The following is a 12,918-nucleotide window of genomic DNA, read 5'->3' as shown; positions in this document are numbered from 1 at the left end:
TTGCAGCAGCTACCTCAGAATATTATATGCTTTGAAAAGATCACCTCTCATTTGCTAAACTCCAATGTGTTTTGGCCCAAACCTCTCATAAGTCCTAAAAACATAGAAAATAGGAGCAGGAGTAGGTCATTTGGCCCTTCGAGACTACTCCATCATTAAGTATGATCCTTGCTAATCCTTATTCTAGATGTCGTCTCACCAGAACCCTTCACAGTTTTAGTAAAACTTTTCTACTTTTAGTTTATTGTTTGCCAAGTTGTAAATGACCCATTTATACCGACATCCCATTTCTTGTTCATTAACTAATCGTCTATTCACACCGGTATATTACCAACACCATGATTTCTTATCTTGTGCAGTAATCTTTCATGTGACTGCTTATCAAATGACTTTTGGAAATCCAAATACACCAAATCTACCGGTTCTCCTTTATCCATCCTGCTCGTTACATCCTCAAAGAACTTTCATAAATTGTTCAAACACGATTTCTCTTTCACAAAACCTTGCTGATACTTTCTGTATTATGATTTCCCAAATGTCCTACTGCTACCTCCTTAATAATGGATTCTAACATTTCCACAATAACAGACATTAGTCTCACTGACCTACAGTTTCCTGCTTCCCGTCCTTCTCCTCTTTTGAGAAGTTTGTTAGATAAGTTAGAAAAGTACATCAGTATAACTGAACCACATACCGTGATCATCTGATTCTCAGATGCCTGCCATTCAAATAAGAGTTCTGGTAGAGAGAAAAATTAAACTTTGAAGGTATTCTGCATATTTCAATTTGGAAACTCAATGTTCAGCCTGTCCTGTTCCACCATTTCAATTATGCATCAAGTTAACAACTTGAAAAAAATACTCAGGGCTTTCAACCCTGAACTGAAACTCCAGAACGCAAAGGTGAATCTTACCTTCCCCAGTTCTTTATCTTCCAGCGCAAGAACTCCTGTGCTCTCTGTGAAGAATTTAATCTTGACAACTGGACGAGGATGTGTAGTGGTAAAATCTCCCTGTGTGCCCCATCTGCAACAGATATAAGACAAGAAGTGAGTTTCCAAAATTGAAGTACATCTCATTGTTCCAGATTTTGCTGAAAAGAAAGACATATTGTCAAAGCTTTTCATTTTAAACTTAGTAGGCCAAATGCAAGAATACCAAATTTCAAACGATCGCAGCCATTTGAACTACTATTTGGATTTCCAAAAGTCATTTGATAAGCTGTCACAATAAGCTGTCACAAAGAAGATTACTGAACAAGATAAGAAGTCATAATGTCGTTGGTGATATATCTGTGTGGACAGAGGATTACGTAACTAACAGGAAATGGGGAGTTGTAAAAATTTCATACCAACATCACTTAGATTGTCTGGTCGTTACCTCACCTTTGCTATTGGGAACATGGCAGCATGTTGACAGGTATCATAAATTACAACAGAAAAATGTTTTGGCTGCAGAGTATTATGGGATCCCCTGAAGTTTCTATGTTTAGATTGTAAGTCTGACACTGCCAGGTTGAGGTTTTATGGTGTTCCAGTCAACAGGACAGAAAGGAAGCATTTAGACCCTGGAAACAATACGAAAAATAGCCATAAAGCTGATTGATAATGACAAAGGAAAGTTTTGATGAAAGGTTAAAGAAACATAGGATCGTCAGTTAAGGGGGAAAATAAAGATTTATTTAATTGGTTCCTGGGAAGAAAGAGTTGACTTATGTGGAAAGATTGAGTAGAATGGATCTGTTTAGAATAATGAGGTGATCTTATTGAAATGAATCAAACTCTTGGAGGGCTTGACTTGGTAGACGCTGAGAGGTTGCTTCCCCTCGGTAGAGAATCTAGAATGATGGACTGTCAGTCCCAGAATAAGGAGTCATCTTTTTCAAGATTGAGATAAGAAGTTCCTTCACTCTGAGGGTTGTGATTCATCACGTAGGAAGGAGAGGTAAAAAGGAGGGGGTCAACACTGTTAATAAAGTATGCGATCAATAGCAAGAGAGGATCTTAGATTGAAGGATCAAGATGCAGAATCAGTTTGAGTGTGACTAAGAAACAGCAAGGTCAGCAAACATTGATAGGTGTTGTTTATAGGCCAAACAGTAGCGGTAATATCGGGCATGGTCTGAATCAAGGAACAAGACAAACAAAGAACAAAGAAATGTACAGCACAGGAACAGGCCCTTCGGCCCTCCAAGCCCGTGCCGACCATACTGCCCGACTAAACTACAATCTTCGACACTTCCTGGGTCCGTATCCTTCTATTCCCATCCTATTCATATATTTGTCAAGATGCCCCTTAAATGTCCCTATCGTCCCTGCCTCCACTACCTCCTCCGGTAGTGAGTTCCAGGCACCCACTACCCTCTGCGTAAAAAACTTGCCTCGTACATCTACTCTAAACTTTGCCCCTCTCACCTTAAACCTATGCCCCCTAGTAATTGACCCCTCTACCCTGGGGAAAAGCCTCTGACTATCCACTCTGTCTATGCCCCTCATAATTTTGTATACCTCTATCAGGTCGCCCCTCAACCTCCTTCGTTCCAGTGAGAACAAACCGAGTTTATTCAATCGCTCCTCATAGCTTATGCCCTCCATACCAGGCAACATTCTGGTAAATCTCTTCTGCACCCTCTCTAAAGCCTCCACATCCTTCTGGTAGTGTGGCGACCAGAATTGAACACTATACTCCAAGTGTGGCCTAACTAAGGTTCTATACAGCTGCAACATGACTTGCCAATTCTTATACTCAATGCCCCGGCCAATGAAGGCAAGCATGCCGTATGCCTTCTTGACTACCTTCTCCACCTGTGTAGCCCCTTTCAGTGATCTGTGGACCTGTACTCCTAGATCTCTTTGACTTTCAATACTCTTGAGGGTTCTACCATTCACTGTATATTCCCTACCTGCATTAGCCCTTCCAAAATGCATTACCTCACATTTGTCCAGGTTAAACTCCATCTGCCATCTCTCCGCCCAAGTCTCCAGACAATCTAAATCCTGCTGTATCCTCAGACAGTCCTCATCGCTATCCGCAATTCCACCAACCTTTGTGTCGTCTGCAAACTTACTAATCAGACCAGTTACATTTTCCTCCAAATCATTTATATATACTACAAAGAGCAAAGGTCCCAGCACTGATCCCTGTGGAACACCACTGGTCACAGCCCTCCAATTAGAAAAGCATCCCTCCATTGCTACCCTCTGCCTTCTATGGCCTAGCCAGTTCTGTATCCACCTTGCCAGTTCACCCCTGATCCCGTGTGACTTCACCTTTTGTACTAGTCTACCATGAGGGACCTTGTCAAAGGCCTTACTGAAGTCCATATAGACAACATCTACTGCCCTACCTGCATCAATCATCTTAGTGACCTCCTCGAAAAACTCTATCAAGTTAGTGAGACACGACCTCCCCTTCACAAAACCGTGCTGCCTCTCACTAATACGTCCATTTGCTTCCAAATGGGAGTAGATCCTGTCTCGAAGAATTCTCTCCAGTAATTTCCCTACCACTGAAGTAAGGCTCACCGGCCTGTAGTTCCCGGGATTATCCCTGCCACCCTTCTTAAACAGAGGAACAACATTGGCTATTCTCCAGTCCTCCGGGACATCCCCTGAAGACAGCGAGGATCCAAAGATTTCTGTCAAGGCCTCAGCAATTTCCTCTCCAGCCTCCTTCAGTATTCTGGGGTAGATCCCATCCGGCCCTGGGGACTTATCTACCTTAATATTTTTTAAGACACCCAACACCTCGTCTTTTTGGATCACAATGTGACCCAGGCTATCTACACCCCCTTCTCCAGACTCAACATCTACCAATTCCTTCTCTTTGGTGAATACTGATGCAAAGTATTCATTTAGTACCTCGCCCATTTCCTCTGGCTCCACACATAGATTCCCTTGCCTATCCTTCAGTGGGCCAACCCTTTCCCTGGCTACCCTCTTGCTTTTTATGTAAGTGTAAAAAGCCTTGGGATTTTCCTTAACCCTATTTGCCAATGACTTTTCATGACCCCTTCTAGCCCTCCTGACTCCCTGCTTAAGTTCCTTCCTACTTTCCTTATATGCCACACAGGCTTCGTCTGTTCCCAGCCTTTTAGCCCTGACAAATGCCTCCTTTTTCTTTTTGACGAGGCCTACAATATCATTCGTCATCCAAGGTTCCCGAAAATTGCCGTATTTGTCTTTCTTCCTCACAGGAACATGCCTGTCCTGTATTCCTATCAACTGACACTTGAAAGCCTCCCACATGTCAGATGTTGATTTGCCCTCAAACATCCGCCCCCAATCTATGCTCTTCAGTTCCCGCCTAATATTGTTATAATTAGCCTTCCCCCAATTTAGCACATTCATCCTCGGACCACTCTTATCCTTGTAAGTTAGAGATGCATGCAACATGAGAACTACAGTAATGGGGGACTTCAATTTACATATAGACTGGGTAAACCCAATTAGCGTTAATACTGTGGAGTATGGATTCCTGGAGTGTGTACAGGGTGGACCTCTGGAGCAGTACATTGAAGAACCAAATCAGAAATGGCTAATTCATAGCCTTGCTGTAAACGAGCTTTTGGTAATAGTGACCATATTATAATGGAATTTCACATTAAGTTTAAATATGATTCATTCTGAAACTAGAGCCTTAAATCTGATCAAGGGAATCCATGAAGGTTTGAGAAGGCAATTTAGCTATGGTGGATCAGGAACATACACTAAAAGATTTGACGGTACTCCAACAGATATAAAGGTATAAACACCCATTGGGAAAGATTAATCAACCATGGCTAACAAAATAAAGATTACATTACATCAAAGGAAGTGTCTTATAAAGGGGCCAAAAAAGTGGTAAAATTAAGGATTGGGAGCAATTTAGAACCTAGCAAAAGATGACCAAGAAACTCAAAGAAAGGGAAAAGCGATTATGAATTTAAGCTAGTGAGAAACATAAAAGTGGACTGTAAAAGCTTAAGAGCAACTAAACAATTAACTGTGTCTGTCTTCTTGGAAGAAGATACAGAAAATCTCCCAGAAATACGCAGTAACCAAGGGACATTGAAGCTAAGGCATTGAAAGAAATGAATATTAGTGAAGAGTTAGTACTTGAAAAGTGAATTCGAGTGAAGGGTCATGGCTCTGCTGGACAAGATGAGCTCCATGCCACGGTGCTGAAGGAGGTGGACATATATAAATGCATTGGTGGTTATCTTTCAAAACTCTGTAGATTCTGGAAAGGTTGCTGCGAACTGGAAAGTAGCAAATGTAACCCCACTATTTAAGAAGGGAAGAAGAGGGAGAATGGAGAACCAAAGACCTGTGTTTGACGTGAGTAGGGGGGGGGGAAATGCTAGAATCTATTATAAAGGATGTGATCACTGGACACCGAGAAATAATTGCAAAATTAGAACAGAGTCAACTTGGATTTTGAAAGGGAAATCATATTTGACAAACCTAATAATAATAATAATCACTTATTGTCACAAGTAGGCTTCAACTAAGTTACTGTGAAAAGCCTCTAGTTGCCACGTGCCGGCGTCTGTTCGGGGAGGCCGGTACTGGAATTGAACCCGCGCTGCTGGCATTGTTCTGCATTACAAGCCAGCTGTTTAGCCCACTGTGCTAAACCAGCCCCAAACCTGCTGGAGTCTTTTGAGGATGTTACTTGTGGCATTGATAAAGGAAAACCAGTGTATGTGATGTATTTGGACTTTCAGAAGGGCTTTGATAAGGTCCCACATAGAAGGCTAGTAAACAAAATTAAAGTGCATGGGATTGGGTGTAATATACTAGTATTGATTGAGAATTGTTTAACAGCCAGAAAACAGAGAGTAGGAATAAACAAGTCATTCTCAAGATAGCAGGCTGCTATTAATGTGGTACCACAAGGATCAGTGCTGAGAACACTGCTGTTCAATGATTTGGATGTGGGGACTAATCGTAATATTTCTACATTTGCTGATGACACAAAGTAGGTGGGAATGTAAGTTGTGAGGAGGACGCAAGGAGGCTTCAAGAGGACCGGGACAGGCTAAGTGAGTTTGCAAGTACATGACAGATGGAACATAATGTGTGAAGTTATCCACTTTGGTACAAAAAACAGAAAGACAGAATATTTCTTAAATGGTGAGTGGTTAGGAAATGTTTGCGTCCAAAGGCACCTGGGTATCCTTGTTCATGAGTCACTAAAAGCTAGTAAGCAATAAGGAAGGCAAATTATATGGAGGCCTTCATCACAAGGGGGTTCGAGTACAGAAGTAAAGATGCAATTGTATAGAGCATTGGTGAGATCGCACTTCGAGTACTGTGTTTAGTCTTGATTTCCTCATGAAAGGAAGGATATACTTGCCACAGCGGGAGTGTACTGGAGGTTCACCAAACTAATCCTTGGAATGGTGGGATTGTCTTATGGGGAGATATTGAGGTAACTTTAGTACTCTGTGTGCTCGAGGCTTGAATTGCTGAATATATTCAAATACAAAATTCATAGATTTTTAGACACTAAAGGGAATCAAGGCATAGCGTGGGCAACTTGATCTGAGGTAGATCAGCCTGATATTTTTGAATGATGGAGCAATATCGAGGGACCAGAAAGTTTACTTTTGCTCCCATTTCTTATGAAAGAAAAGGATGAGAGATGTAGAGATACAGAAACTAATATAAAGTTAATCTAGAACACCATTTCAAGTCAAACTATAGTTCTAGGGCAAACAGATACATATTCCAACTGGTTAAATAGAAGTTTAGGGCTGATGTAAAAGGGTGTTCCCTCATGTAAAGAGTGATTAATACCTTGGGGGGAGTATTCTAGATAGGATAATGGAGGTAAAACATTCGGGACCAACCAACGAGGCAGTTAGATTCTGGGACTGAAGGTCTCCATGTCTGTCTCTGCAAAATTAGTCCACGGGTAGTAGACTGGGCTGAATACCAATCAAAATTAAACTCCAAACTATCTTCCTACTCCAGATTTCCCAATTTTCTTCCATTTTCCTTATGCTTGTCTCATCCACACTCTTGAAATCAACTCTAGACAGTGGATGCTGGCAAGCTATTTAATCTATGGAAACATCCCAGCTGGCTAAATCCAGCTTTACCTCACATCTTTTGCATACATATTCACTGGATTACACGTGACTCCAGATCCACAGCAATATCCTCTGGGATGGCCTAACAAGGCATACAGTTCAAGGGAGGGTGGATCACATCCAATGTATTGAAAATAAATCTTCAAAACCATCAGCGAGCACCTTTAAAAACGATAACGATCCCACTTCATCAGAATCCAGCTAGTGGACTTACAGGACATTCCTGACTTTGCAATGGTTGTTCATGAGTACATAAACGGTGTGCTGTTTAACTGGAGATTGATATGATCATAGTACACAATTAGTGAAACATCAGAATGAGCAAGCTAAATGTAGATTATTCCGGCTCCCCCACTGAGAACAGTGATTTTGTTCGTAACGAGTGCAATTAGATCCGGATCTAATTGTAATCTGAAGCTTGAATGGAGCTCCAACTGAATTATGATATTGTACATGATGGCAACTAAATTGTTCCAACTGATGGGTGCTAGACCTCTGTGTCTCTCCTAGGCACAGTTAGAAGTCAAAGGCTATAATTACAGCTCATTTTACCGATTCAGCACCGTCAAATATGCCAGTCTCCCTGCAGCTAGGAGTCATCTGATGTCTTTCCCACAGTGTGACCTTCAAAACAGGAATCGATGCACTGGTCAAAATCTGTACCGCGGCAATCTTTGTAACTGCCCACAGTTGGAGGCGGCTAGCTTAAAACATCAGACCGACAGCATCATCCCAGGGCACGATCGTCAATTCTGAGGTAATGCTGATAACTGCAAGAATTGAGAAGTCATTCGCGTAGAGTTTTGTCAAGTTGGCCCTGCAGTCAAAGGCTGCAGCTTCAAAGATCTGACAGGCTAATCATTTTCTTTTTTTCGAAACAAAAATTTGTGAACTCCCTAATTCACTGATGCCAACAATTCTCTGGTAACTCACGCTGCTGGCTATTGTTTTAGTGTGCAAGGAGGCTATTCAACCAGAAAGTGCATCACCAGTGAACCCAATCCAGCTGTGAGCCAGAATCAGGAAACCGACAGACTGTTTCTCCCCCTTAATGCCAATAGCACCAGGATGTACGGATTTTAACTCTACTGACACCTCAGAGTAGATGACACCACACCACAGGCCAGGGATTAAATCTGGGCTCTTCCAGCCCTGCATGGCTGGACGCTATCCTGTGCATTGCAGAACATTAAACACAGAAATAGGCCTTTCTACCCCAAAAATGTAAACCAGTTATTTGTTTCCCTTTTCTTTGCTGGTTTAGTTCTTTTTCTTTTTTTTTTCCTTTTCTGATTTGGACAGCAGTCACACATGATCCTCCCAGTCACACATCCCGCAGACACTTCTGTTTTTTTCCCCCACATGTCCCATTACCACTCCATTTGGCCTTCCACCAGGGACCCTTTTGCCATTTAATCTCTCCGATAATCTAGAATCTTTATCAGTGTCACAAGTAGGCTTACGTTAACACTGCAATGAAGTTACTGTGAAAATCCCTGCCCGCATCCTGCCCGCCACCCTATCACACACCTTCCTTTTTGTTCTCTATCCCACCCTTCCCCCTTTCAACTAGCTCAAAACCTATTACATTTCTAACTTTTCCCACTTCTGATGTGCGGTCACGGGCCTGAAACGTTAACTTCTGTTTTTCTCTCGCTCACAGATTCAGTCAGAACTGCTGAGTATTTTCAGCATTTTCTGTTTTTATTTCAGATTTCTAGCCTATGCAGTATTTTGCTTTTGCATTCACATTTACACCAATATTTATGCGCCACATGGTCCTCTTCCCACCTGCCTATGTCTTACCCTGTCAGCATAACCTTCCAACACTATTTTAAACCTAATTCTTTGACTGTGCTTTTTGGCTTTCTGCCCCAACATTGTTCAAATGCTCAGTGTCCGATTTTACTTCATAATGCTTTTGGAAAATGCCTTGGTATATTCTATTACATTAAAGACCTGTGGTGGCAGAGTGGTAATCTCACCGGGCTAGTAATCCGGAGGCCCAGACTATTGTCCTGGAGACAAGGGTACAAATCCAATCACAGCAACTGGTGAAAGGTAAATTAAATTAATAATCTGGAATTATAAAGCTAGTTATAAAGTTTCTCAATAATGGTGTCCATGACACCATAGTCAATTGTAGCAACAACCTACCTGGTTCACAAATGCCCTTTAGGGAAAGAAATGTGCCATCCTTACATCGTCTGGCCTACATGTGACTCCAGGCCCACAGACGCTTAACTGCTCTCTGAAATGGTATGGCAAGCCACATTATTCAAGGGTAATTAGGGTTGGGCAACAAACGCTGGCCTTGCAAACGATGCCCAAATCCAATGAAAGAATAAAAAACATGTAACTTGCTGTTACTGTTCCTTAATCTCTCATGTTTTACTAGCTTCTTTTTAAGCATGCCTGCAGCATTCACTTCAACTACTCCATGGGCTAGCAGGATCCACATTCTAACTCCTCTTGGATAAAGAGGTTTCTTCTGGATTCTTTATTGGATTTATTGGTGACCATCTATTGATGACAAAAGTGTAACACAACAATGTGTTGCCTTTAAAGATGAGATGGTTTGAATACAATCTCAAGCAGAGGAAAAGTAGGGCAACTAAAGCTGGTGTTTCCTGTGTTACAACACCATGGGTTAGAGTCCGGTCGATTGCAGCCCCACAGCTCCCGAAGTCCGAACACAAGTGAATTATAAAGTTTCTGAGATCTTTGGCTCTTGACTTCCCCAATGACTTACAGGCACCAGATTTGTAAGTGAAACACTACAACTGTTTATTTAAACAAAAATAAAGATAAGGCATGCAATACTTATAAAAGGATAATGGCCAGCTAATCTACTACTCTCCCCGTTTACTGTCCCACCCTCTACCCAAACACAGGCAAGACAGACATACGCAGAGGGAGAGGGAGAAGTAGCAATAATAGGAATTAAAATATGGAATAGAAAATTAGTGACTTGCTTCAGATGTTGAAGTTCTTGCAACAGCAGGCTGTCCTTCCAGGATGCAGAGTGATCAAAACCAGCAGTTGGATTTATAATAAGGCTCTTCTGGTAGTAACATTCAGTCAGAACTCCCAGGCTGTGGGATTCCCTCTGGGAAGTCACTTTAACTTTAATTTGTTTTTAAATTTCCAATTAAGGGGCAATTTAGCAGAGCCAATCCACCTACCCTGCACATCCGTTTGGGTTATGGGGCTGAGACCCATGCAGATATGGGGAGAATGTGAAAATTCCACACGGACAGTGACCCGGGACTGGGATCGAACCCGGGTCCTCGGTGCCGTGGGGCAGCAGTACTAACCACTGCACCATTGTGCCTCCCTACTTTTAACTTTTATTAACCTGGACCTTCACTCCGAAAGAACAGCCTCAGACCTGTGTAATTCTTATTTGGGTCCAACTCCACCAGAATGTCTAACAGCCTTTCTGAGATAAGAGCAGAGTTCCCCACACAGGATTTCAAAACAACTGAACCTGCCTTCAATTGGTGCTAGTCTGGACTTTCTTAAGATTTGTCTCCCCTCAAACAATTCAGAGCTGTCTCTTAGTTGGTTTCCAGTCTCACTAGAATGTCCTCCACCTATGCTGAGGAGAAAACAGAGTCTCCACTCGGGTGTGTGAGAGAAATTTACCCTTTTAGAGAGCGAGAAACTCAAAGGAGCTTCCTTCAGCTCTGAGTTCAAAATGAAACTTAACTCCAGAAACACAGTCTCACAGAGGAAGAAACATTCCAGAACTGTCAAACCAAGCAGCATACATTATTAGCTGAGCCCCGGCAATCTGAAAGAGCTCATTGGCTGCCAATCAAGTCCATCAAGATGTGTTAACACTGATGTCAGACCGAACAGCCCATGCTGCTGGAGGTTCATTTTTTAAAAATTAAAGGTGAAGTCCATCTAAAGACACAGGTGAATTTTTGTCCATGTATAAAAATTGAAATAGAAGAATAATAGAAATTAAAAGGGGGAAAAAAACAAGGGATTAGCAGGAGGATCCGTACACCTAGATGACAAGGGAAAAGATGATTAAAGAAGAAAAAGGGGGCATTGGACAGATGTCAGATGGATAGGACAATGAAAATCGAGGTGAATGTAGAAGGTTCTGAAAGGAAGTGAAAATTAAAAAAAGAGACATATAGAGAATGTGAGAAGAGACTGGCAAGTAACATAAAAGGGAGTCCAAGAGTTTTCTATAGGCATATTAATGGATAAAAGGATAGTAAAGAGGAGTTGGGGTAGTTGGAGACTGAATCTGACTAGGAAGCAATAAAGGATCAGGAAATGGAGACAAGGGCCTGGTTAAGATACCTACCTTGCATCTGTCTTTACAAGGACGCTGTGAAAATCATGGTAAACATGTATATGTAGTCGAGGTACTGGATGGACGGAATTGATGAAGAAAAGGTATTAGAAAGGCTGGCTGCACTTAAATTTGATATATCATCAGGACCACATGAGATACATCCCAGGACACTGAGGGAAGAAAGGGTGGAAATTGTAGAGGCATTGGCCATAATCATCCAATCCTTCTGGGCAGATAGTGGCGCAGTGGCTAGCACTGCTGCCTCACAGCACCAGAGTTCCAGGTTTGATTCCGACCTTAGGTGACTGTCTTGTGGAGTTTGCACTTTCTCCCCGTGTCCCCGTGGATTTTCTCCGGGTGCTCCAGTTTCCTCCCATGGTCATAGATGTGCAGGTTAGGTGGATTGGCCATGTTAAATTGCCCCTTAGTGTCCAAAGATGGGCATGTTAGTTAGAGTTATGGAGTTACATGGAAAGGGCGAAGGAATGGGCCTAGGTAGAGTGCTGTTTCAGAAGGTTGGCGCAGGTTGGTTCAATGGCCTCTTTCTGCACCATGGAAATTTTATGGCTTTTCGATATATGCCGGAGGAATAGGGAATTGAAATATTATAATCTGTTCAAAAAGCAGTGTAAAGATAAACTGAGCAACTATAGACCAGTCAGTTTAACTGTGGTGGTGGGACAGCTTTCAAAAAACAATAACCTGGGATAAAATTAAGTCATTTGGATTAATTAAGGAAAGCCAGCATGGATTTCAGGCTACATTATCTTGCTTGAGTCATTTGATGAGATGACACTGTAGCCACCTAAAATGGCTGATTGCCTATTAATTTGGCCAAAACCCGATTTAAAATGGCTAACCGGAAAGGCTGATGGGAAAAGCAGCCAACAGGACACAAACGGACAGCTGCAGACAGAATAGCATATTCGGCTCTGGGGAAGTCGGCCCAGATCGATACTCAAGACCATTAGCAGCACATCAACCCAGACATCTGCAGTTTAATCGGCTATCCCCGGGAACAATTGCAACATATTAGCAATTGAATGCCGGGCCAGACCTGTCGGCGCCTGCAGTGGCCGAAACAAAGACAGGTGAACGACCACCCCCCGATCGGGGAATCGCCCCGTTATTGGACGTATCGAACCCAGTGATTGGGAATAAGTCCAATCACTTGGGACTCAGGGTCAAGGGCCGCCCCGAGAGGCGGGAAGCCCCTGGGCCCTATAAAGTAAGGGGCCAAGTTCAGATCACTCTCTCTCTTCCTTCTTCTCCTGCTCGAGACCTTCGCAAGAACATCAACCCGAAACAGTAAGTTTGACTCCAGCGATCGCTACCCGATAAAGACTCCTAGCCATCGACCTGTATCAGCCTTTTTGAATCCCGCGGGCCAGATCCGATTCGATAAGCCATTCGTTTCCCTTCCCTGGTGGGCCCTTCCTAAAGTTAAGTATTGGCCAGTAGTGATAGGTTTCTATATAGATAGTAGGATTATTGTGTAAGCATTACTTGTTGTATATAATAAA

General features: G+C 42.5%; 1 protein-coding gene across 15 annotated transcripts in view; it reads right to left on the bottom strand.

The window, feature by feature from the left end:
• cadps2 (Ca++-dependent secretion activator 2) overlaps positions 1-12,918 on the bottom strand; it is a 1,044,194-nt gene that overhangs the window by 495,666 nt on the left and 535,610 nt on the right. For all 15 annotated transcript variants that reach the window (XM_072484477.1, XM_072484475.1, XM_072484478.1 and 12 more), the window contains exon 7: positions 914-1,025. In XM_072484477.1, coding sequence (XP_072340578.1) covers positions 914-1,025 — 112 coding nt within the window. The remainder of the gene's footprint in view (positions 1-913; positions 1,026-12,918) is intronic.

Source organism: Scyliorhinus torazame, chromosome 19, assembly GCF_047496885.1.
Source record: "Scyliorhinus torazame isolate Kashiwa2021f chromosome 19, sScyTor2.1, whole genome shotgun sequence".
Lineage (NCBI taxonomy): Eukaryota > Metazoa > Chordata > Chondrichthyes > Carcharhiniformes > Scyliorhinidae > Scyliorhinus > Scyliorhinus torazame.
Note: the sequence above shows the minus strand (reverse complement) of the source record. Positions and strands in the feature narration are given on the sequence as shown.